General features: G+C 38.2%; 1 protein-coding gene across 32 annotated transcripts in view; it reads right to left on the reverse strand.

Moving 5' to 3' along the window:
* The window catches only part of ABI3BP (ABI family member 3 binding protein), a 256453-nt gene that overhangs the window by 179212 nt on the left and 53576 nt on the right, over positions 1–23665 (reverse strand). For all 32 annotated transcript variants that reach the window (XM_078452941.2, XM_078452937.2, XM_078452958.2 and 29 more), the window contains exon 2: positions 12838–13017. In XM_078452941.2, coding sequence (XP_078309067.1) covers positions 12838–13017 — 180 coding nt within the window. The remainder of the gene's footprint in view (positions 1–12837; positions 13018–23665) is intronic.

The following is a 23665-nucleotide window of genomic DNA, read 5'->3' on the forward strand; positions in this document are numbered from 1 at the left end:
GGGCATGTGCATGCCCAATAACCCCACAAATGCCTGGCAGTCCCTACTGTAGCCTTCTGGCCAGGTGTCACCAAGGGAGTGTTCTTACCACAACTCCCAACATGCACCCCAAGTCCCTCCTGAAGGGTAAAGGGAGCAGCAGTCACCAAGGCTAGGTGGGGAGAAGGAGGCCTAGCACCAGGGGCAGCAGGGGACCAGGCAATAAGCCCAGACCAGAGGAGGGGCTGGGAGAACGGCACACAGGAGCCCGGGCACTAAGCCCTCAGCACGTATGCCACCATCACTGAGAAAGCAGCAACAGCAAAGCGTTGAACTTCTAATGCTGGACCCTTCTGAGTGCACTGGTCACGTGCCTGTGAGGCCAGCCTTGACCTGACCCTTCTGTTCCCCAGTCTCCACATACTGACCCCAAGTCTGATATACCAGCTCGCTATTTCCTAAGGTCCAGGCACTCCGTCTGGAGCATCTCATTCAGCCACTGTCCCAAGATAACCCTGCCTCTCTTTCCAGCCTTGACACATTCTCTCCCCGACACTGGAAACAAATATTTAATAAGCTAGTTCTTTTACCCACTTGCCCTCACATCCAGTCTACATCCCTTTCTAGTTTAGCAGTCCTGTTAGACATTAAAATTGTTGACTTTATTGCCTGTGGTTTTTTCCTTGCCTGGGTTTTATATGTGCACCCCACAGAGAAATTTAGCGGAGGGTGTTGTCTGTGAACTGGCCTCAGGTTTGGCAAGGGCTTGCTTTTGAAGAGGAAGGAGGCTGTAGCACACACACGTGCGCGCGCACACACACACACACACACACACACACACACACATTTTCCAGCGAGTTCATCACTTTGTTATTATCTCTACAGGAAGTACAATAAAAAAATCAGGACTTCATCTGGGTATTTTTCTTTCAAATCATAAAAGCTAGGTCACATTAGCTAGCAGGTAGTAAGTCAAAGCCTTCAAATCAGCAGGGATTTTTCTTTCATTTTCAATGTGTTCCTTGGCATTACCATGTAGGGATAAGGGCTCAGGGGTCAGGAATAATCCCAAGAGGAGCTTTTACACAGGGCTCAAAGGTAAGAGAATCCCCTCATGCATTGGGGAAGGGACTGTGGCATGGTGGTCGAATAAATGCACAGGCTCTGGAGCCAGCCTGCCACTTGCAGGTTTCTTAACCTCTCTGGGATTTACTGTCTTCATTGGGTAGAGAAGGATTATAATACTTTGTGCTTCACAAACTGGCTATGAGGATGTAACTTCTGTGAAGCCTGGGCCCAGCTCATAGGGGGTCACCCACACTAAACCATCAGTAAACAGCTTGGTGAGAACTTGTACTCCAGCATTTGTTGAGTAACCTATACATGCCCATGAATGGAATTCATCAAAAGCAAACCTGTATCAAACCTCTTCTTGATTTTGTTCCTCTTTTCTCATTGAGGAGTGTCCCAGTAGCAGGAGAAAAGGCTATGCTACTAGTCTGGAATTTGATGGTGAAAGACTTGGGGTCTATGCTAAGAATTCAAGGCTTTCTGTTAAGTATGTATTAAACATGTAATTGTTTCACTAACCTGGATGCTGGAGAGAAAGGGGAACAGTACTAACTGTGCCAGAATAACAGGCTTAAACTATAACTGTGCCTGAGAAATAGGGTAGGGTCAATGTATTTACACAGTTAAATTTTTTTTTTCTCCCAGAGATTACCACTCTGGACAAATAGAGGCATTTTATTTTGTTGACTTGGAGACCCTCCAGTCAACTTCCAATCTAACTCCAGGTAGTCAGTTCCTACACCAGAGATCCAACCTCCCTGATTGCAGAGTACATGAAGGAAGGGAGGATCCAGCTCTGGCACCAAGGAACCCACCAGCTGGTAAGACAGGACACAAATGAAAACAAACCAAACAAAATAATTTACAGGGAGAAATCCAAAACAGAATATAACCAAAAGTTGGCCTTCCTGACATAGCACTTCCAGCATGATCCTTCAGTGCTAGGCATTAAGTGCCCAGGGAAAATGAAACAATTAAGGAAATAACATGTGGATCATTAGGAGACTGGGATTTGATTGTATTCCTTGGTTGGAAGATCTCTTCCTCAAAGTAAAGGAAATTTTGAAGTTATGTACGTTCTTGTGTATCTGTTCCACATACTCCAATTTATCCTTCTACTGGCAGCTGTCTTTCCATTTAAGGCATCTTAACAGCAAGGCTCTTAAAACAACAAATCTGGGATAGGGTTTAATTTCATTTTGGCCCATGACCAAAGGGTCACGAGCTATGTTGGGGAACCCTTTTAGATGTAATTAAGGATGATTTTTTTAAAGTTAGATTTTGGTCACTGTGCACTGTCCACTATGTTTAGGGGGAAAAAAACCTGTCATGCTTTATATTGAAATATTGTAAATTTATTTTATTTCCAAGAAAATATCAACTTGGGAGACAGTATCTATTGTTTGGTGAGGCCAGGAAGTCCATGAAAACAATACATTTGAATCCAACAGAAAAATAGAACTTTGAAAAGATGTTATCTTTATCAAAACATGGCAAGATGGTCATCTATTATGAAACCAGGCCTTTCTGATATAAACTCATGGTGAGCTGTTTAAATGATGGCATAATATTTATTAACTTGATATCTATTAGGCCAATTTCTTTAAAAAAAAAAAAAAAAAAACTTTGTTGAAACTTAAGTTCTGCTAAAGTTTGCACCTCAGAAGAAAATCAAGTGATTTTGAGATTCCTATCTTTTAAATGAAATATTTGGATTAATCTGGAAGATTCAAAGCCAAATACTTCCCAAGTGGTAAAACCTTTCCAGAGAAGGAACTAGATGACATTCTCAAAAACAGTTCTAAACAAAAGAGAAAAATCTATCCTCGACATGACCCATAGCAGTTTCAGACTTCCTGGGTCTCTCTGTTGCATCTCTGCCATTCATTCTTATGCCAACACTGGAGGTAAAAAGGGAAGTCTTCTAAGGTCCTTAGCTCCTGAGGGTTTTCTATCTGGGTACAGTGTGGGAACAGATAAGACACACAAAAATAAAAACAAATAGTCATTTATTAAGAATGATGGTGGGGCACCTGGGTAGCTCAGTCAGTTGAGCATCCGACTTCGGCTTAGGTCATGATCTCACATCTCGTGAGTTCGAGCCCCACTTCGGGCTCTGTGCTGACAGCTCTGTGCTTCAGATTCTATGCCTCCCTCTCTCTCTCTGCCTCAACCCACTCACATTCTGTCTTTGTCTCTCTCAAAAAATAAACATCAAAAAAATTAAAAAAAAAAGAATGTTGGTAAAAGAATATACTCAGCCTCTAGGATATCCATAGAGAGGGATATAAATATTGATTGCTTTGGCCAGAAATGGCCTCACGGAGAGCAGAGGAGGTAAGTCTTAACAGATGGGGATCTCATAACAATTAGAGACAGTGATGGTGGTTCAAAGAGTGGGAGAGAACAATTTTGGGGACCCAGGACATACTGTATGTATTCTAACTCATTTAAATCTTAATATGTTAGGTAGCCAATGGCTCTTTCCAGAATACAAGGCCTTTTTTCCCTGTTTATTGTTTGAAGGACATTATAGAAGCAACCTATCAGTGGTTTATGGACTTTCTATTGTAGAACAGGTAAAATTCCCAAAGTTTTAGAGGCAGTAGAGTTTCAGAGCTCAGTTTCTAGAGCCAGACTCTCTGGGTTCAAACCTTAGACCTGCCGCTTATGACCTAAGTAATTTTACAAAGTTGACTTCAACTCCTGAAGACTCATTTCCTTATCTGTAAAAGGGAACTAGTAAGACTAACTCCCCCTGCATAATTATCATCCCTCATCTGCATTTGGGGACTGCCTTGTATGTATTACTAGCTGCTATCTTGTCTCCTCTCACATCCTCCTGTTTAAGATCATTAATCCTTAAGTATTCTGCCAAGGAAGATAGGGCCTGAGATGGTCGCAAAGGCTGGCACTTCGTCTTTTCATGCCATTAGTTTATCCTGCTCCTCTTTCACTATTCTTCAACGGAATCAAGTGCTTATATAGTTCCTTCAGTTATTTTCAACCTCTACCTCAGCTATTTTTCTTCAGTGACTCCACCCCCCATCTTCCTCCTGACACTTAAAGTAAAAATTCAGGTCTTTTCATCATTAAGGTGATATATTTATCCTCAGCATAATAAACAGCAGTCTGCATTACCTTATATTTCATCCCACTTCCATAAAAATGAGTAAAGCATGCTTAAACCTTTCTATGAGAGAAAATGACCACTGAAATTCTACAGTTTGCAATGCTGAAAGAAAATATTGTGCATTTCCTCTTGCTTTCTATATAAATGTAGAAATTAAGGGTAAAATGTATGGGGAGGGGTAGAAAAATTGTAAAAATTTGGGTAGAACCACAATAGGCCCCAAATAGTTAAAGCAAACCTAAGAAAGAAGAACAAGCTAGAGGTATCATGCACTTTTATTTCAAACTACATTACAAAGCTAGAGGAAGCAAAACAGTATGGTATTGGCATTAACACTCATACATATAAATCAGGGGAACCAAATCACAGCCAAGTAATAAACCCACACATATATGGTCAATTAATTTATGACAAAGGAGTTAAGAAGACACAATGGGGAAGTGACAATGTCTTCAGTAAGCAGTGATGGGAAAACTGGACACCCATATGCAAAAGAATAAACTCAACTACTATCTCACAAAAATTAACACAAATGGATTAAAGACTTGAACATAAGTCCTGAAACCATAAAACTCCTAGAAGTAAATATAGGCAGTAGGCTCTCTGCCATTTGCCTTGGCAATGATATTTGGATTTGACACCGAAAGCAAAAACAACAAAAGCAAAAATAAACAAATGGACTACCTCAAACTAAAAAACTTCTGCCCTGCACAGGAAACCATCAACAAGATGAAAAGGCAACCTACCAAATGGAAGAAAATATTTGTAAATCATTTATCTGATAAAGGGTCAATAACCAAAATATATAAAGAACTCCTAACTCATAGCAAAAACAGACCAATTAAAAATGGGCAGAGGAATTAATAGACATTTTTCCAAAAAAGACATACAGATGACCAACATAGGAATAGATTCTAAACATCACTAATCATCAGGGAAATGCAAATCAGAACTATAATGACCCATCACCTCACACCATTCACACTGATCAGCATCAAAAAGGAAAGAAATAACAAATGTTGATGAGGATGTGGAGAAAAGGGAACTTTCATGGGTGATGGGTATTAAACAGTGCACTTGTTATGATGAGAACTGGGTGTCATAAGTAATTGATGAATCACTGAACCCTACTCCTGAAACCCATATAGCACTGTTAACTAACTAGAATTTAAATAAAAATTTGAAGAAAAAAAATGTAAGTTGGTACGGCCCCTGTGGAAAATAGGATTGAAATTCCTTAAAACATTAAAAATAGAATTACTATATGATCCAGCAATTCCACTTCTCAGTATTTATCTAAAGAAAATGACAATACTAACTCAAAAAGACTTATGTATCCCCATGTTCACTGCAGCATTCAACAGCTAAAACATAGAAACAAATTCAAGTGTCCATCAATGGATGGACACCTGCCCACACCCATCCCCACACCCACCCACACACAGTGTCTCTCTCGCCACCTCTCACACCCACACAGTGTCCGTCTGTCTGTCTCTCTCTCACACACAAAGAATATTATTCAGTCACTAAAAAAAGAATGAAATTTTACCATTTGCAACAATGTGGATGGACCTCAAAGGCCTTATGCTAAGCACAGAAAAGTCAAATACAGTACAATCTCATTTATATGTTTAGGTATATCTAAAACAAAAACAAAACCAAGCTAATAAATATAGAGAACAGATCGGTGGTTGCTAGGGAGACAAAGTGAGACCAAGTGAATGAAAGGGTCAAAAGGTACAAACTTCCAGTTATAAAATAAACAAGTCATGGGGTCTAATGTCCAGCATAGTGACTATAGTTAATAATGTACTACATATTTGAGGGTTGTTGAGAGAACAGATCTTAATTCTCATCACAAGAAAAAATATTTTTGTAACTATGTATGGTAATGGATGTTAACTAGACTTACTGTGATAATTTCCCAATATATACAATTTCAAAACATTAGAGTGGACATCTGACACTAGTATGTAAATTTTCCTAAATTAAAAAAAATCACAAACATGTAGGGGTGTTGATAATATAAAGGAATATAAATTGTATTTTAAGCATACAATATATATATTATTCTGGATCATCATAATCTTATTCAAATTTTTAAAATCAATTTTCCCCCCATGAAATTAAAAGACAGAAATTTCAGAATAAGAAACTGAGGATTAAATTTTGACCTCAATTTGCTGAGATAAAATTACCATCAGTTTAGTGATTGAAATAGTGTCGTGCTTTTTATCTTGATCTCTATTTTACTAGAATGGGTGAAAATTCTTACTATGTTCTTGGTAAAAATTGCTTCACTGGATGAAGACAGACTGGAAAAGTCAAATTTAGTGATGATAAACTCTTCCAGCTGTTTCTGTTCAGGATTCACCTCATTCTCCTTCAGAGGCCACTCTTATAGAATCTAAAAGGCACCTGAAGACTCCAGTTGGCAAAGTTCACCAAACAGGAGAAATGCCCCTTAACGGTTAAAGGATGATCATGACGACGGCAGATGAGTGTGTGCACTGAGGGTGCAGTGTTATCGTCTTAAAATTTTGCTGTTTCTTTAGTTTCTTAATCTATTTTGGGAGTTGTCCCTTCCAAAAAAAACCACATTAATTAAGTATAATAAAGACATGGGTTTGGTTACTTCTATTTAGTTACTGACAGCTTTGTTAGAACAATATACCTCTACAATTTTCCCAACTCCCCCCCCCCCCCCAATAAAACAATCAAAAGAGAAAACAGAGCCACAGGACTACCACTCTGACCAAGGTTTTCAGCCTAGCACTAAATCTTAGCATGGACCACAACTTTAGCGGTGATTGAGCTCATTTCTTATTAGCAGTTGAAACAAACAAAGCTCAGAAAGGTTAAATTATCCAAGACCACTCAGCATATTATGAAAGCAACTGACAAAACTTATAAAACATACTATTCTGTACTAAGGTTTATATTAGCTGCCTTATATGACCTATTCATAATCTTCACAACATTCCTGAAAGGTTTTTCTGTATTTTATATAAAAGAAATGAACTGAGAGAATGACTTACCAGAACTACCCCACAGTAAGTTGTTGTACTGAATTTGAGTCCCGGTCTGTCTGACTCAAAAGTACATGCATAACCTTACCCCACGTCACGCTGGTTCTCTGGGTAGACATGGATCTTCCCTAGAAAGCACATGGCAGCCTTCTGGGCCAAGGTCTTTCCAGTGCAGACCATCTTCGGAGCAGTTACCACTGTGTCCTCCCCCAACTAGCTCAGAAACCACTCTAACGAGCAAAGAGCAAGATGGCGACAAGGGAGAGAGACTGGGAAACCCCCAGCTGCCGGAGAGAAACACGCCCTATAAGAGCAGTGAATGGAAGAGTTAGCAGCTGTGAGAACAGGACAGGGAGTTTGCCCTCTTAAATCCCTTTGAGTCCCAACACCTGGTTGGAAGACAGATTCTTTAGTCAGAATTTGTGGTAGTGATAACTATATGATTTATTTTCAATTCAAGCTTTTCTTGCAGTCAGGGTACTGAAATAACTCCTTAACGTGCACTACATACGTGATGGGATACAACGCTTTCCTTCCCAGGTGGTATTGATTATAGTTGTAGATGTCAGGAAAACATCAGAAAGTGTGAGTCTATAAAGATTTGATATCAAAAACGTCTCATATTTTACTTTATTGGATGTTTGTAAAATTACCAACAGCTGAGCACTAAAAGTGGCAAAGCAATGTCTGGATGTGTAAACCAGAAATGAGAACTTTTATGAGATGGGTTTAAGAAAAAAAAGGATATACGAACCTAGATCTTCTAAATGTGAATCATGTTTTATCGCATCATTGCAGCACTCTCACGGCCATTAATACGTATGAATAGTCCCCTGGCAAAATACTACCTTTTTTTTTTTTTTCACGGCTCCAATTAATCTACTAAAATCTTAGAAGATTTTGATGAAATAAATTTTTCTGCAGAAGTTCTATATGAATAAATAGCAAAGGGGAATGTTTTGTTTTTTAGTTTTACACTTAAGACCAGTATGTAACTTCTGAAAATGCCTCTTTCGATAAGAGAGACCACTATTAAAATAAATATAGAAATACTTATAAATGATTATTTAGTAAGAGAGTTTTAGTCCACAGGTCACTAAATGCTAACTTGAGTATTTCTGAATGATCAACAGCTTCTCATTTCCATGGCGGACTCTTTTCAACACATCAAACAAATGAAACATGTCACAATGTGGCACTTAACATTATTTGGAAAATGAAAATAAGTTCATCTGTTTTCATATAGATCAATGCAACTGACAAAGGCTACTATCTCATTACAGAAGAAAGTAAGAGGAGAGGCTGTAAGTTATGCTCTTTTCACAAAGCAATAATTCTTTGCTCTTGTACAGCAGCTTGCACTCAAGGGATTTCAACTCATCACTTTATAATCTTGAATTCACTAATGCACCCACAGCACATCTGTGGAAAATAGATTTCATTGCTATTCTACAGATGAACAGAATTGAGAATGATCATACAATAAACTGGTGGCACAAATAATAGAGACACAAATATCAAACATGGCAGTTTGCGGCAGGCAGAATCAAGGTCCCTCAAAGTTTGCCCAAATCCTAATCCCCAGAACCTGTAAATAGGTTACATGACAAAGGAGAATTAAGGTTACAGATATAAATAAGGTTGCTAATGAGCTGATCTTAAAATAGGGAGAGCATCCTGGATTATCCAGCTGGGCTCAATATAATCACAAGGATCTTTTAAAGTGGAGGAGGGAGGCAGAAGATGAATTCAGAGCGTTGTGGAATAAGAAGCAGTTGACTCACTTTTGTTGTTGGAAGGTGGAAGGGGAATGCGGAAGCCTCTAGGAGCTGCAAAAAGCAAGGAAACAGTTCTTCCCTCAGAGCCTCTGGAAGACTTTTCACCCCCACCCACACCTTTATTTCACCCCAGAGAGAGAGTGCCACGTTGGGTTTCTGACACAAAGAACTGTAAGATAATATGTCTGTGATGTTTTAAGTCACCAAACTTATGGTAATTTGTTATAGCAGCAATAAAAAACTAATAGCTGCTTCATCAATTAGGAGCAATTAACATAAATTCAATCATTAGGAAAGACGATAAGTAATAAACTTACGCAACCACAGAATAACATGTAACTTGGAAATGCAAGTTCATTTTGAAGTAATCAAAGCAGAAGCACACAGATCCTTTGGCAGAAAGAAAGATGGAAAGGGAAAGAAGAGGAACTTTTTTTCTCTTCCACTAGAATACTAGAAGGAAAGGAAATTATAAAAAGAACACATTTATCTAAAGGATGAGGTAAAAGTTTTAAAAAGGCTACGTGGAATAGCCTTCTTCCAGGAGATGTTCTGGAATCTTTGTCCCTAGAGATCTTTAAGATACACAGTGATATATTTTATCTACCCGAGATGGCTTAGAAATATACTTGCCTGATGACAAGGGCCTAAATCAGACTAACTCTCCTGGCCTCCTCCAGGCTAAATATTCTACACAGAACTTGAGTCTATTCAATCCAGGGCCACAATCATTACTGCCTATATATTCAATGTAAATCATTCTGCTATGAATAACCAAAGAATAACATAAACCCTGACTTCAAGAAATTCACAGTTCAATAGTGAACCAAGGTAAACAGCCGACCATAAGCAAACTAGCTAATGAGAAGGATCATAAGGGTAGGATAAGGGATATACTGATTAAACCTCATTAAATATATAACAGTTGGGGCTTCTGGGTGGCTCAGTCAGTTAAACGTCTACCTTTGGCTCAGGTCTGATCTCACACATCCATCGGGCTCTCTGCTGTCAGTACAGAGCCCGCTTCAGATCCTCTGTCGCCCTCTCTCCCTGCCCCTCTCTGCCCCGCTTGGCGCGCGCGCGCGTGCTCTCTCTCTCCCTCTCAAAAATAAATAAACTTTAAAAATATAAAAATATAAAATCAATACACTGTTACTTATCATAAAACAATATTATAGGTCACAACTGGAGATTATCAGAGCACCAATTTATTACAATGAGAATTTATCCTGCCCTTCCTAAAATAGTATATCAGGAAAATTTTAAAAATAAAAAAATTCTTTATTGTAGAATTTCAGCTAAAAAAATGCAGAAAGAATAATTGAATTAGGTTATATCTAGAATGTATCTAGACTGTAAAATTGCCATTTTATAAGCTCCGTATGAAATAATGGAGCTGGGCAATAATCATCAATCGATGTGAGAACTATTAAGTGAAAATTTGATGGTGAATTTTATAATGGAGGGATCAGACTGAGACCACCCAGGCACACCAAACAGTCTTAACATCACTAAGCGTGATGCCAGCCATTTATGTACCTCTTTTCGTGAGGTTTAGGAAATACACAGTGCCATCTATAAAGTTTTATTTCCCCAGACAAGCTGAATCTAAATTTAACGCAGCTTCCAAATCTGCGTATTTTTTCACAGGAAATGTAGGACATGGAGAAACCAGTTAAAAATTACAGAATGGAAGCAACCAGTTAAATACAGAATGTGGACCAGGATGAAGGAGGCAAGTACTCCAGCAAATCAATAACACTTAAAAAGGGAGCAGAGAAAGGGTGAAAGATACTTAGGAGACATAATAACCAAATGTAACAAGTATACCTTGTTTGGATCCTCATTCAAAAAGGAAACCACTCTAAGAAGGCATTTTTAAGACCACCAGAGAAATTTAAATATGGACTAGGCAGCAAATGATTTTGTAAAATTATTATTGTAATGTGATAAAGACATGGCATTACTAAAAATATTTCCTATCTGTTAGAGATGCATACTGGAGTGTTCACAGTTTTAAAAATATGGTATCCAGGTATGCTTTAAAATCTAATTTAAAAAAATGGTGTACATGAAGAATACATAGAACACGAGAGCAAAACAGTGATATGTATTCAAGTTACATAATGAAACATGAGGGTCATTATATTTGCCCTCCTTACATGTTTGAACTTTCCATAATAAAAAATTCCAAAGGATGACAACAACAGTAAATAAATAAAAGTATATTTTGTCCTTTTGATTATCCCTCATCACTGAGCTACTGAAAGCTTGGTATATTTATAATAGAAAATTTTCTTTACTTTTCTGCACATATTTTTCATTAACAACCTGACTTCTATCTTTTTAAGATTGAAAGTCTTTCACCTCTTATGAAAAGGAAGTTTTCAACTGACCAAATTCTCAATCTACAGAACCAAGGGGAAAAACTATCATAAATAAAGCATTACTTCCAATACTTAATAAATAAAGGGTCAGGAGACCTGCTTCCATTTGTGCCGAGAGTGAGTATACAGCTTCCAGGCACCTTTTGTAGTAAAGAGTGAATGTGGTGAGGGAATATTTGCAAAATTTCAAATTCCTTATGGTTTGTATGATCCAAGGTTAGTGTTGTAACATTTGTCAAAAGTGTGTAATTCTCAATTTTTTTTTTTTTTTTTTTTGGCAACAAAGTGTAATGTGTTTGCTTTAAAACAATTATCTTAGGTAAAATCTAGTCTAGACATTTCATTAATAATGTTACACTCCTGGGGCGCCTGGGTGGCGCAGTCGGTTAAGCGTCCGACTTCAGCCAGGTCACGATCTCGCGGTCCGTGAGTTCGAGCCCCGCGTCAGGCTCTGGGCTGATGGCTCGGAGCCTGGAGCCTGTTTCCGATTCTGTGTCTCCCTCTCTCTCTGCCCCTCCCCCGTTCATGCTCTGTCTCTCTCTGTCCCAAAAATAAATAAAAAAACGTTGAAAAAAAAAAAATAATAATGTTACACTCCTGTCTGATTGTAAAGTACAACAGACTTCTCTGTGAAGAACGAACAAAAATATTTATGCAACGTTCCTCGCGTATATGCATGAATGCCAGATCTGATGTACGATAGTTCAAATACTTGGTTAAACATGGGAACTTCATGCAAAAGCTCTTTAGCAATAATCCTAGCAGTGGAGCGAAATACAAATCTCATCTGAGACTGTTCAGAAAGCCTTTGAAGGCATTCATAATAGATAATCCCCTTCTTAAAAATTTTATCTTTAAAAAGGTTTTACGTGCAAATAATTTTTCTGAATAAGGCTTAAAGATGCTTACATCCTCAAATTACATTTTAATGGGATTAAAAACATTTTCAAAGAAATGTAACATTTTATAATCCATGTAAAAGCTTTTAATCTTTTTGTCTGAAATATGCTAAAATTTTTAAAAAATGTAATATATTTTCTTTTCCTTTTTAAGGGTAGCTTCTCATGAAGACATGCCCAGAAAGCTCTAGTTTCTATTTTCCACCAGAAGAATGTAAAAATAAAACAGAGAGAAAAATTGATCCAAATAGACAGGCTAAAACGAGGCATTTTAGCTCATTTTTTTTCCTATGCAATTTAAGTTCTCTGGTCAGGGATTGTCGGTATAGTGACAATGAAGCTGATTATTTCCACAGTACACACAGAGTACGCATCCCATATTTTCTCATGTAAAGAACTGTGCTGTATCCATTACAACAATTATGAAGATAACTTGTAATTTTGGCATTTGGTTTGGCTGAGAATGGAAGAAAGGACGCCTGCCTTCAAGATTTCTATCTCGTGTTGTGCCCATTACCTGCGACCTGTCTTCTTCCCGTGCCTGAAACCCACACATCTTACCGACCACTGCCTCCGTGTGTTTCCCTTCTGCTGGAAGAGGGAAGTACTGGTTTGGTGACAAGTTGCTGCCATATCCCAGGAGAAAACCTTCCAGTTTTACATTTGGATTTGGACGTAGGAACTTCAAGAGGATGGAGTCACTCGTGGTATTGATGTGGACTTTCAGGCTTGGCCTTTTACCTAAAGATGGCAACAAAAAAGTACCAGGCTATTATTTCACTGATTTAGCAACCCAGAGCAAATTTGGAGCAAAGGTTAGTTGTTACAGGCATTGTCGCTAGAAAGCACGTGGTCTACTTAGCTAACCAATATTCTGACATACCCACCTAAACGGCTAAAACATGGGTAATTTTGAGATCCCCAAACCCAAACTAAATAACGTATAAAGCAGTCTAGAACACAAAGGAAAATCTTAGGGCTTAATATTTAGTAGTTTATTATTGAGCAGGTAGATGGTATTTAAGGCTATTTTGGTTATCCACAATTAGTCAAAACCTTCATTTTATACATACTGTCGGGAGGGGCAAAGGATCTGAAATGTCTAATTAGTAAATTTAGCTACTGCGCTTTGAAAATACCCAGCCTCATCAATGCTGCCCTCCAGCTGTATTCCTGCAAAATTCAGTGATTAATAGAGATGGAAACAAAGGGACAGGAGTGAGGGCCGGAGACAGCTTAAGGGTACCTGAGATGGGAGGATAGGGAGTTCTGAAAGAAGAGACAGGTGGAGGAGAAAACCTTTAGTTCTATTTGGAAGCGGTAGGGTCAGTGAGACAACTGCATGGAGATGCTCTGAAGGAATTTGAATATTCAAGTGCGATGCTCAGGAAAAGAATACAGATCCACCTGGATGTTGTCAGTTTCTAAATAATCATTTGATGAACTTTCCCAGAGAGATTGTGCAGACTGAGGAGAAAAATCTTAATTAAATTTTCAAAGCTTTTTTTTTTTTTTCTTTTTAACTGTGTAGGCAATAGTGGCAGATCATCGCACTAACCAGAGGTCTTGACTAAGCCGTGAGTAAACGACATGGTGTTTTGTCTTTGGGGCCAGAAGGAGCCTCGTTCAAATCCCAGTTCTGCAACTTAGTTATCGATGTATCCTCTGGCCACTCCCTGAAAGTACTTGACCCTGAATTTCCTGATTTGAAAATTATGGATCATGGATAACAATGTCCACTTTGAGGGGTTGTTTACAAAGATTAGTGAAAACGGCATTATCTTTTTTTTTTTAATGTTTCATTTATTTATTGAGTGAGAGGGTGTACACATGAATAAGGGGCAGAGAGAGAAAGAGAGACAGAGAATCCCAGGCAGGCTCTGCACTGTCAGTGCAAAGCCTGATGAGGGTCTCATCCCATGAACTGTGAGATCATGACTTGAGCCAAAATCAAGAATCATATTCTCAACCAACTGAGCCACCCAGGCATCCTGCAAATGGCACTATCTTAAAGCTGGCACATAGTAATTGCTCAATAATCTGTTACTTTTTTTTAAATGTTTATTTTTGAGACTGAGAGAGACAGAGCATGAACGGGGGAGGGTCAGAGAGAGGGAGACACAGAATCTGAAACAGGCTCCAGGCTCTGAGCTGTCAGCACAGAGCCCGACGCGGGGCTCGAACTCACAGACTGCGAGATCACAACCTGAGCCGAAGTCAGACGCTTAACCGACTTAGCCACCCAGGTGCCCCAATAATCTGTTACTTAATGAAGGCCATAGATAACCTTTTAGCCACAGTTCAGAAATCCAAAACACTTTGTAAGGTTTTTTGTAGATTTAGGTTAAACTTATTTGGTAACAAAACCCAATCTGAACCATAATGAGGCCACTGAGTCTTTCTTGAATCTTACTGACTAGTCTGCGTGACTATTCACATGTTTAATTGTAGGAAAGTTAGTATGTTTAATTAAGGGGTGCTGGCCAAGCCCTGCTGAAGAGGTTACTTAATATCTGGTCTAGATAACCTAGTACATTGCTAAAATCCAAAGATTTTCTGAATTCTAAAACATATCTGGCCCCAAGAGTTTTAAGATAAGAGAGTGTGGACCTCAATTATTTTCTTTCTTTATTCCATAGAGATTTCTTTTTTTTCCCCAAAATATTTTGCCCACGGGAAAGACTGCATTTATTAATTTAGTAATCCACATTCTATTTCTCACGAATCAAAGATTTATATTGCATTAACACCAGTCAGCACCTCTGAACAGCATGGGCTTCCCAAAGTCATTACACTAAATTTATACTATCCCAGTCAAAATCAGCCTGGAATGCCTCAATATAGCTACATAAAAGGATTCCAATAGGCCTTTGAAAAAATAAAGACAGCCCCTTCTTGGATACCAGGTTGTGGGAACCACTCTCTGACCTCACCAGCCAGTACCACTATTTTTACATATGTACATAGAACTTTGTACTTCCTAAGAATTTGATAAAATTTCTATAAACTTCTAGAATCTCAAATTGCTATTCCTATACTTGAGGCAAAATTGAAACCCGGAGATACTGGGTGGCTTATCTCAAGTCCAAGGAAGACTCATCTAGTCTAGCTCATCTTGTGCAATTCTCTCGTAGCACAAACAACTAAATTGAGGGCAGCCACTCCTCTGTCACTCGGCAAGTTAAGTGCAGGGTCAAAACTGGATCTCAGTTCTCACTAAGCTGCACTTCCTGCTCTGTTGCCGTTGAGAACTTCATCGTTACCCAACAGAGTAAGGGGTGACCCCAACACCCAGACCATGACACTCAAGTTGATGCTAACCGCTCGTGTTTTGTCCTAACTTCATTAGATTTTGATGAGGGGGTTTATACTTTAGCTATAACATAGATTTTGTCCAAGCCAAATTTTCCCTTTTTAGTTATGTGCCTAGATCCATCCTGCTCAATGGAATGGAACAAATATCAGTCAAGGACATATACCACTACCTCAGAAGGTTATCAGGTCCCACAGTAAATCAAAACCCACTGGCCTATTTCCAACCCCTTGTTGGGAAGCAGAGAAGAAGGAATCTCACTGTACTTAGGCTGCATTCATGTTTGACTAAGGGCCAAGATTCACAGCATCATCACATCAGACCTTTGCTCATACCTTTTGGCCTGATGGGCCTCTCCCACTTGGAAAGTGGAAAGGATGGCTGCACCAAGTGAGGAAAAAGAAGGCTGTAAACAGAATTACCAACTGACAAGGTGGAATTATTCTCATTTCCTCTGCACAGGAATTTTCATGACTCCAGTCTTTCTCCCTTTTGCAAATATGCCAGCAAATATATCAACATCATGTAACTCTTTGAACGAATTGGCATTTAGCTGACCAACTTTTTCCAAAATTCTAATTCATCCTACTCTCTGGAGCTAAATTTTTAAAAGTCCTGAAAAAGAAAGAGAGATGCACACAGACAAATCTGACCTCAAAGCAGCATCACAAACATGGTATTTTGAGACGATCATCTCAGTTCCTTCTTTGGAGCTAAGAATTCAAGTCCCTTATAATTACCCTGGCACACATTACTGCTTCCTTTATTACTTTTCAACCTATCTTCCTTCTGTTTGGCCAGTATATTCTTCTCACATTCTGCAATGCACCTTCACCTATGCTCACATTGTCATGCAGTATGGATTCCCTCTATCTTTGGTTTGTCTTCCTTACATGCCTTCGCTCATTGAGTTATTACACCATTGGTCTTTTCAGTGCTCAGCAAAGAGTTTAACCTTTTTTGCCCTTTCAATCTGATTAATTTTGTCAAGCTTTGCTTCAAATGAATGTTTGGACTAGTATTCAATTTTATACTAGTGGACAATATCCCCCAATATTTTAGGGTATATCTCCATGCATCCTATAATAATTTTTGATCTTTGATAAATTATGCTTCATTCTGAGTAACTCTAATTAAATGCTTTGGAACACAGTCCTGTGGTGACAGTTATCTTTCAATGTTTGTATGAAAACCTCTGGTGAATGACATAAGGTAGAATTAACAGAAAAATAACAGAACATGATATAAGCTTAACTAGGAAAACATTTATAAATAAAATGGCATATATATTGCCCAGAAAAGCCCAGGAGTACAGAGAAGTAAGAGTCCTGGAAGAACATTTTATTGTATCTTACACGAGAAATAAAGCCTCTGCCAATGAAGAGTGAGACAAAATAAAGAATGTGAACATTCCAGGAAAACAACACCAGTATGGTTGAGAAAAAATATTGCATATTGGTAAAGTAGAACCTTGGATCTAGAACAGTTGTTTCTAATCCTCTTTTTGCAACACCCTAGAGTATCTCCAAATAGTTCAAAAGGGTGTTGTGAAATACTAAAAGGAAAAAAAAAAAAAAAGTCTTTCAAAATAAAATTAGAATTAATCCTCTTTTAATTTTTAAAAGTAAATACATGCCCTGTGGCATTAAAATCAGTAAGGAGGTACTGAGATAAGAACACCAGACAAAAGGTGGAGCACTGTAAGCTCAGAGAACTCTCTGGATCAACCGGAGGTTGCTTTGCTATAGGCACAGGTACTGAGCAGGCATTTAGTGTTGACCCCAGAGTTCTGAGTGGCTGTGGTCAGTTTCAGCTTTGTCAAGAAACATAGCCCAAACACATGGTACTTAGCTAAACTATTATAAACATCCAGACACAGATCAGTGAGAAAGGAGTTACCATTCCAACCCATTCAACAGGATATATTCTTTTATGTCTAGGCTCTCTTAAGGTTATCCTATACTTTCTAAAATATTTCAGAATGTGGCCTAAAGTTTGATACATAGTTAGCCAAGTTGATTAAATCACCTTAAGAGAAAATTGATACTAAAGTTCTCTTTTTAAAGTAAAAATTATCTATTAGTGTAGCAGCAGAAAAATACGCTCTCAGTGTTGTAAAACACTAATGACATCAGAAATATTCTAAATTGCAAATTTAGGAATAAACCAGATCAACATTAATTTCTATAAGATATGAAATAAAAAAAAATAGCTATAATACTGATGTCAATAATGACTCAATTGGAGGCAAACCATAAGAGTCTCTTAAATACAGAGAACAAACTGAGGGTTGATGGGGAGGTGGGGCAGAGGGGAAATGGGTGATGGACATTGAGGAGGGCACTTGTTGGGATGAGCACTGGGTGTTGTATGTAAGCAATAAACCACGGGAATCTACCCCCAAAACCAAGAGCACACTGTACACATTGTATGTTAGCCAATTTAGCAATAAATTATATTTAAAAGAATAATGACTCAATTGTTTCAGGACTAAAAGAACAAGCTTGATTATCACCCATAGTATGTTTCTCTTTTGTTACACACATCCCATTTATACTGCCAACCCCTAAACTTATTTAGTGCCTTTTTTTATACAGAGTCAATTTTCTAAGATATCAAAATAATAAAATTAATTCCCATCAGTTCAGATATGACAGATAAAGCATAGATTTCAAAAACTGACAAATCAAATTGGATCAGATTTTTAAAGTTTTGAACTTTAAAAGAACTAACAAGAAAAATAAAAGCCAAACTACAAATTGGAAGAAAGTATTTGCAATATGTGTATCTATTTAAAAACTTGAATTCAGAATGTTTAAAAGAATTCTTTCTACTCAATAAGAAGACAAAATATATTTTTTTTAAGGGAAAAGGATTTAAATAGATTCCTCACTAAAGACAATATGTGATAGCCAACAAGCACACGCCGAACATCAGGGTCATCAGATGCTTTTTGTAAGTGGTCAAATGATAAATATTTGAGGTTTTGTAGACCAGGTGCTCTCTGCTAGAATTGCCTGCTGTTGACTGGAAGCCTTACTGGAAACATAAACAGTCAATTAACACTTATTTTGTCTATGTATTCTATATTTGTATTCTTACAATAAAGTTAGCCAGAGCAAAGAAAAAGTTACAGAAAATCATAAGGAAAATACATTTACAGTACTGTATTTGTCAAAAACATCTGTGTATAAGTGAACTGGTGCAGTTCAAACCCCTATTGCTCACAGGTCAACTGTACTTATAAAAATAGGCAGTTGGCTGGATTTGTCTACCAGGTCATAGTTTACCAACTCCTGGTCAACATCATTAGTCTTCAGGGAAATGCAAGTTGAAATCACAGTAAGATATCACACTCCCAAGAACGGATAAAATTAAAAGACTGTCACTAACAAGTGTTAGACAGGAGTTGGAACAACTGGAGCCCTCACACATTTTGAATGTGAATGTTTGGTGGTATAACCACTTGCGAAAACTGTTGGGCAGCTGCCAAATAACCTATCAGTTTCGTTCCTAGGTATTTTTCTGGAGGAAATGAAAAATAAAGCTGTATGAAGACTCGTATGCAGATAGTCAAAGCAGCACCAAACTGGTAACAAACCAACTGCCAATCAATAGTTAAATGGATAAACACATTATGGCTTATCCATACAATGGGATATGACCCAGCAACAAAACAAAGCAAACTACTTGTGTAATTCAATGTGGTTGAATCTCTTGTCTGGCATGATACCATGCCACTAGAGCATGGGCATGGCATGACCTTCCTCATCTCTGAGTAATAAGCCTTTCTCAGAGATGAAAGACTTTCCTCTGATGGAAGGTCATTCAATCATCTTGCCATTACAGCACTGGTGAAAGTACTTTTAATAGTGCCTAATATTCTTATTCACATTATATAAATGGTACATATATAAAATCAGCAAGTCCTTTTTAGGCATTAGTATCTTCCCAGAGCTGACAATTCTAAGTTTCAAACGCATTCTATATTCTTCTTACACAGTGAATTGCAGGTGGAAAACATCCCAATGCCTTTATGGTCACATCTTGAGTTTATGTATTAAGCAGGGCAGTTGCTATCTGACAACACATTCAAAAACTTCCAAAAACCATATTTGGTGGCATAGACTGCATTTAATTGAACTGTAATGCTAAATTATACAAACCATAATTTTAACATAGGCTCTGGATCTCCAGAATGGAATTCCTTCTCAAAATCCCACATAGCTCTGTCACTCTCTTTGGGAGTGAAGTTCCCAACTCTTTGGGAATGAAGTTTTACCACGGCCCAGTAGAGAATTAATGACAGCTTGCAAAGAGCTAGTGTGCAGTAAACATGTAGCAGCTGTACAACATGTCTTCTGGAAACAGGGACACCACTGACAGTTGTTTGAGTTGTGCACTGCAAAACTCTAAATGGCATCATTCAAATCATCTTTTATTTATGGTCTTATACATTAACCACTCACAAAGACCATGCAGAAATAATTGCTACTTACAACTTTATAAGGCTAACTTGAAGTTCTCTAAACTCTTCCCATAGGCCTCAAGCTGCTCCCACCCACTCTGCCCTTCTTCCTTCATGCCTTTGATTTCCATCTTCCCTGCCTTCTGATTCTGCTGACACTGGCCATAAGGGATATGGGTGGTGAGATGCCACCTGTAAGGAAGACAGGGGCTCAGCCACATTTTGGACATTGTGCTTTCTAATGTACCAATGAAATTACTTCACTCAATAGATACAATTCAGGTGATGAATCAGGAATCTAAATAAGAAAAACAGATGAAAAGAGATTTGGGGCATTCAGGAAAGGCTGAATTAACAGCACACAGCTTTAGAGGCGAACAGAAGGCATCCCTACTTGTGTTTTGTGAATTCAGATCTGAAAACATAAGGGGAAAAATCTTCATGAAAATAGTTCAGATATATATAAAGCAAGACTTTTATAAATTTTCAGGAAAATGTCATTTTTAAAAAAGTGTAGAGAAAAAGTAGGGTAAAAGTACCATAAGCCACATGGACAGATGCCAGAGTACAGGAATGGGGGCCTTTGAAGAAACTCAGAACTTGACCTACACATACATGATCAGTGTGAGCGGGATGCTCAACCTGCAACGTTCTGTGATCTCTGCTCTAGTGCAAGCAGAACAGCATGTTCTCTCTCCAGCGCCTTGTGGGGAGTTTGCCACTGGAAGACATGTTCCTGCATGTAAACGTGCTTTCAGAGCTCAGGAAATAAAGTCCCAGCTCATGTGAAGAGCTCCCTTTATAAAGTCACACCTGAACAATTCCCACTGAGCCATAACTCCCAGGTGTCAACCAGTTAACTTTTTATTAGGATATTATGGTCACCCAATACCTGGAGAATGTTTGCTATTGAATTTAGAAGAAAATGCCATTTTGACAGAAATCTGAGAGGGAAAATGTCTTCTTCTTAATGGAGCACTTTATATCTGTTTGCCCAGCTGTTCTTGTAAGTGAGCTCCATTTCAACTAAAACAACCACACAGTTTCCCTTTGGTGAGAATTCCCATTGCCCTGATTCCTCGGGCCAATACTTCACCATCTGGTGACTCTGGATAACTGAATGAGACCGACTGAACCTGCCAATGTTGACATGTCATCACCTCTTAGCAGGACTAATTATTTTACTTCATTACCTACCTTGTCACCCAACCAACAGCCAAGCAGGAAAATTACTTTTCATAGACTGCTTAAGTCAACAGCCTTTCATTCTCAAGGAAAAATCTCATCCTGAGACATACACAGTTGTCACTTGTGCACACACCCTCAATCCAATTCTCCTAAAATTCCTCTTTAAACTTTGGAGTGTGTTTGTCTCTCTCTCTCACTCTCTCTCTCTCTCTCTCTCTCTCTCAAAAATAGATAAATATTTTTAAAAAATTTTAAAAAGGGGGGCACCTGGGTGGCTCAGTTGGTTGAGCATCTGACTTTGGCTCAGGTCATGATCTCACGGTTCGTGAGTTCAAGCCCCATGTCAGGCTCTGTGCTGACAGCTCAGAGCCTGGAGCCCACTTCCAAGTCTGTGTCTCCCTCTCTATCTACCATCTCCCCCTCATGCTTTGTCTGTCTGTCTGTCTGTCTGTATCTTTCTCTCTCAAAAATAAGTAAATATTTTTAAAAAATTAAACTTTGGAATATGTTGATGGTGTGGGACAACCACCTGCAACCAATAAGCATATATTTACTATAAAGGAAGGGGGCAGTGACATGGTTAACTTCAAACAACAAAATCTAAATAAGTTCTGTATTTGCATTGGGAGATATGTCTTTTCATTCATCTGGTTTTCATTTATATATTCATTCACTACTAGATATGAGGCATTAGTGATGCGCATTCAGTTATGATCTGTCGCATCTAGTAAATTAGGCAGATGGATAAGTCAACAATTTCACTGCAGCATCATTCGTACAATCGGTACAATGTGGGTATAGCAGAGGGGCTCTAGATCTGATGGGAGAGGGGTAAAGAAAGGATGTACTTAGTTTTGTTAAACTAACACAAAAATGGTTTTTATTACATGGAAATATGCCAAATGCAAGTAGGGAAGTAGATCTCAAAGTCTACTTTGTAATACTTTGCCTGTGCCACTTTAGACAACCAGTATATTCTTAGTAATTATTATTTTTAATGCACATACAATAAAAATAGGAAATCAAATAGGCTAAGAGACTTAACAAAACTCATTTCTCTTCTTCTTGTTCTTTTTATGACTTTTCATGAAAATCCTGGAGTTGATTTGTTCACATTTTCTTGCTATTTTAAGTAAGTAGTAATCGCAATAGGTGCTCCTGATGGAAGGGCGGATAGACCCCCTGCCAAGATTCTTAAAGAATGGCCTCCCAGTTAGAGCATCAGCTGCACCTGGGAACTTGTTAGATGTACAAATTCTCGGGTGCCTGAGTGGCTCAGTCAGTTGGGTGTCCAACTTCTGCTCAGGTTATGATCTCACAGTTTATGAGTTTGAGCCCCACATTGGGTTCTGTGCTGACAGCTCAGAGCCTGGAGCCTGCTTCAGATTCTGTCTCCCTCTGTCTCTGCCCTTTCCCTGCTTATGGTCTGTCTCTCTCTCTCAAAAACAAATAAACATTAGGAGAAGAAGAAGAAGAAGAAGAAGAAGAAGAAGAGAAGGAGGAGAAGAAGAAAAAGAGGAAGAAGGAGGAGGAGGAGGAGGAGGAGGAGAAGGAGGAGGAGAAGAAGAAAAAGAGGAAGAAGAAGAAGGATGAGGAGGAGGAGGAGAAGGAGAAGGAGGAGAAGAAATTCTCAGACCCTACTCCAGACCTCTAGAATCTGAGACTCTGGGATGGAAGCAGCAACCTGTAGTTTACCAAACTGTTTGGGTGATCCTGATGCACACTCAAGTTTGAGAACTATTATTACTCTTTGGAAATTCAGTGCCTCAAAAATAAAATTCATGGCCCCAATTTCTTTTGAAAGAGATTTTCAGATACACTCTATTGGAGAAAAAAGAACTTCACCCACCATGCTGTTAAGTTTCCTATCATGAGAATTTTACATATATTTTGATCTGTGAATAAACTCTGTGAATTAGAGTTTTCTAGAATTATAATTTCTGGAGACTCCTAAGGTAAATGTTTAATAATGTTTGGAAAATTTCTCTGACTTCTAGCATCAGTTATATGTCTTTAACCAATCTATTTAAAGACTGGGAAATACGATGAGCTAACATTTTATTATAAAAATTTCAGAGAAACGTGCAAGAATTGTGCAGTACACATCCATATAAGTCACTATCCAGAGACAATGATTTAAATCTTGCTATATCTCTTTCATCCTATTTATCTGTCTCTCTATCCATCCATCAATCCATCTTTTTTCTTAATGGATTTCAAAATAAATTATACTTCAGTACTCTTCACTCCTCAACACTTCAGTATGCATATCATTAACCAGAATTCAATATTTATTTATATTTTTCTATGGAGACAAAATTTACATATAAGGAAATATGTAAATCTTATCTCTACATGGCTGATTTTTTCCCAAATACCATACACTTATGTAACTCAAACCTAGATAAGATTTAGAATAT

This window comes from Panthera onca, chromosome C2 (assembly GCF_046562875.1).
Source record: "Panthera onca isolate mPanOnc1 chromosome C2, mPanOnc1 haplotype 2, whole genome shotgun sequence".
In the NCBI taxonomy this organism is placed as follows: Eukaryota; Metazoa; Chordata; class Mammalia; order Carnivora; family Felidae; genus Panthera; species Panthera onca.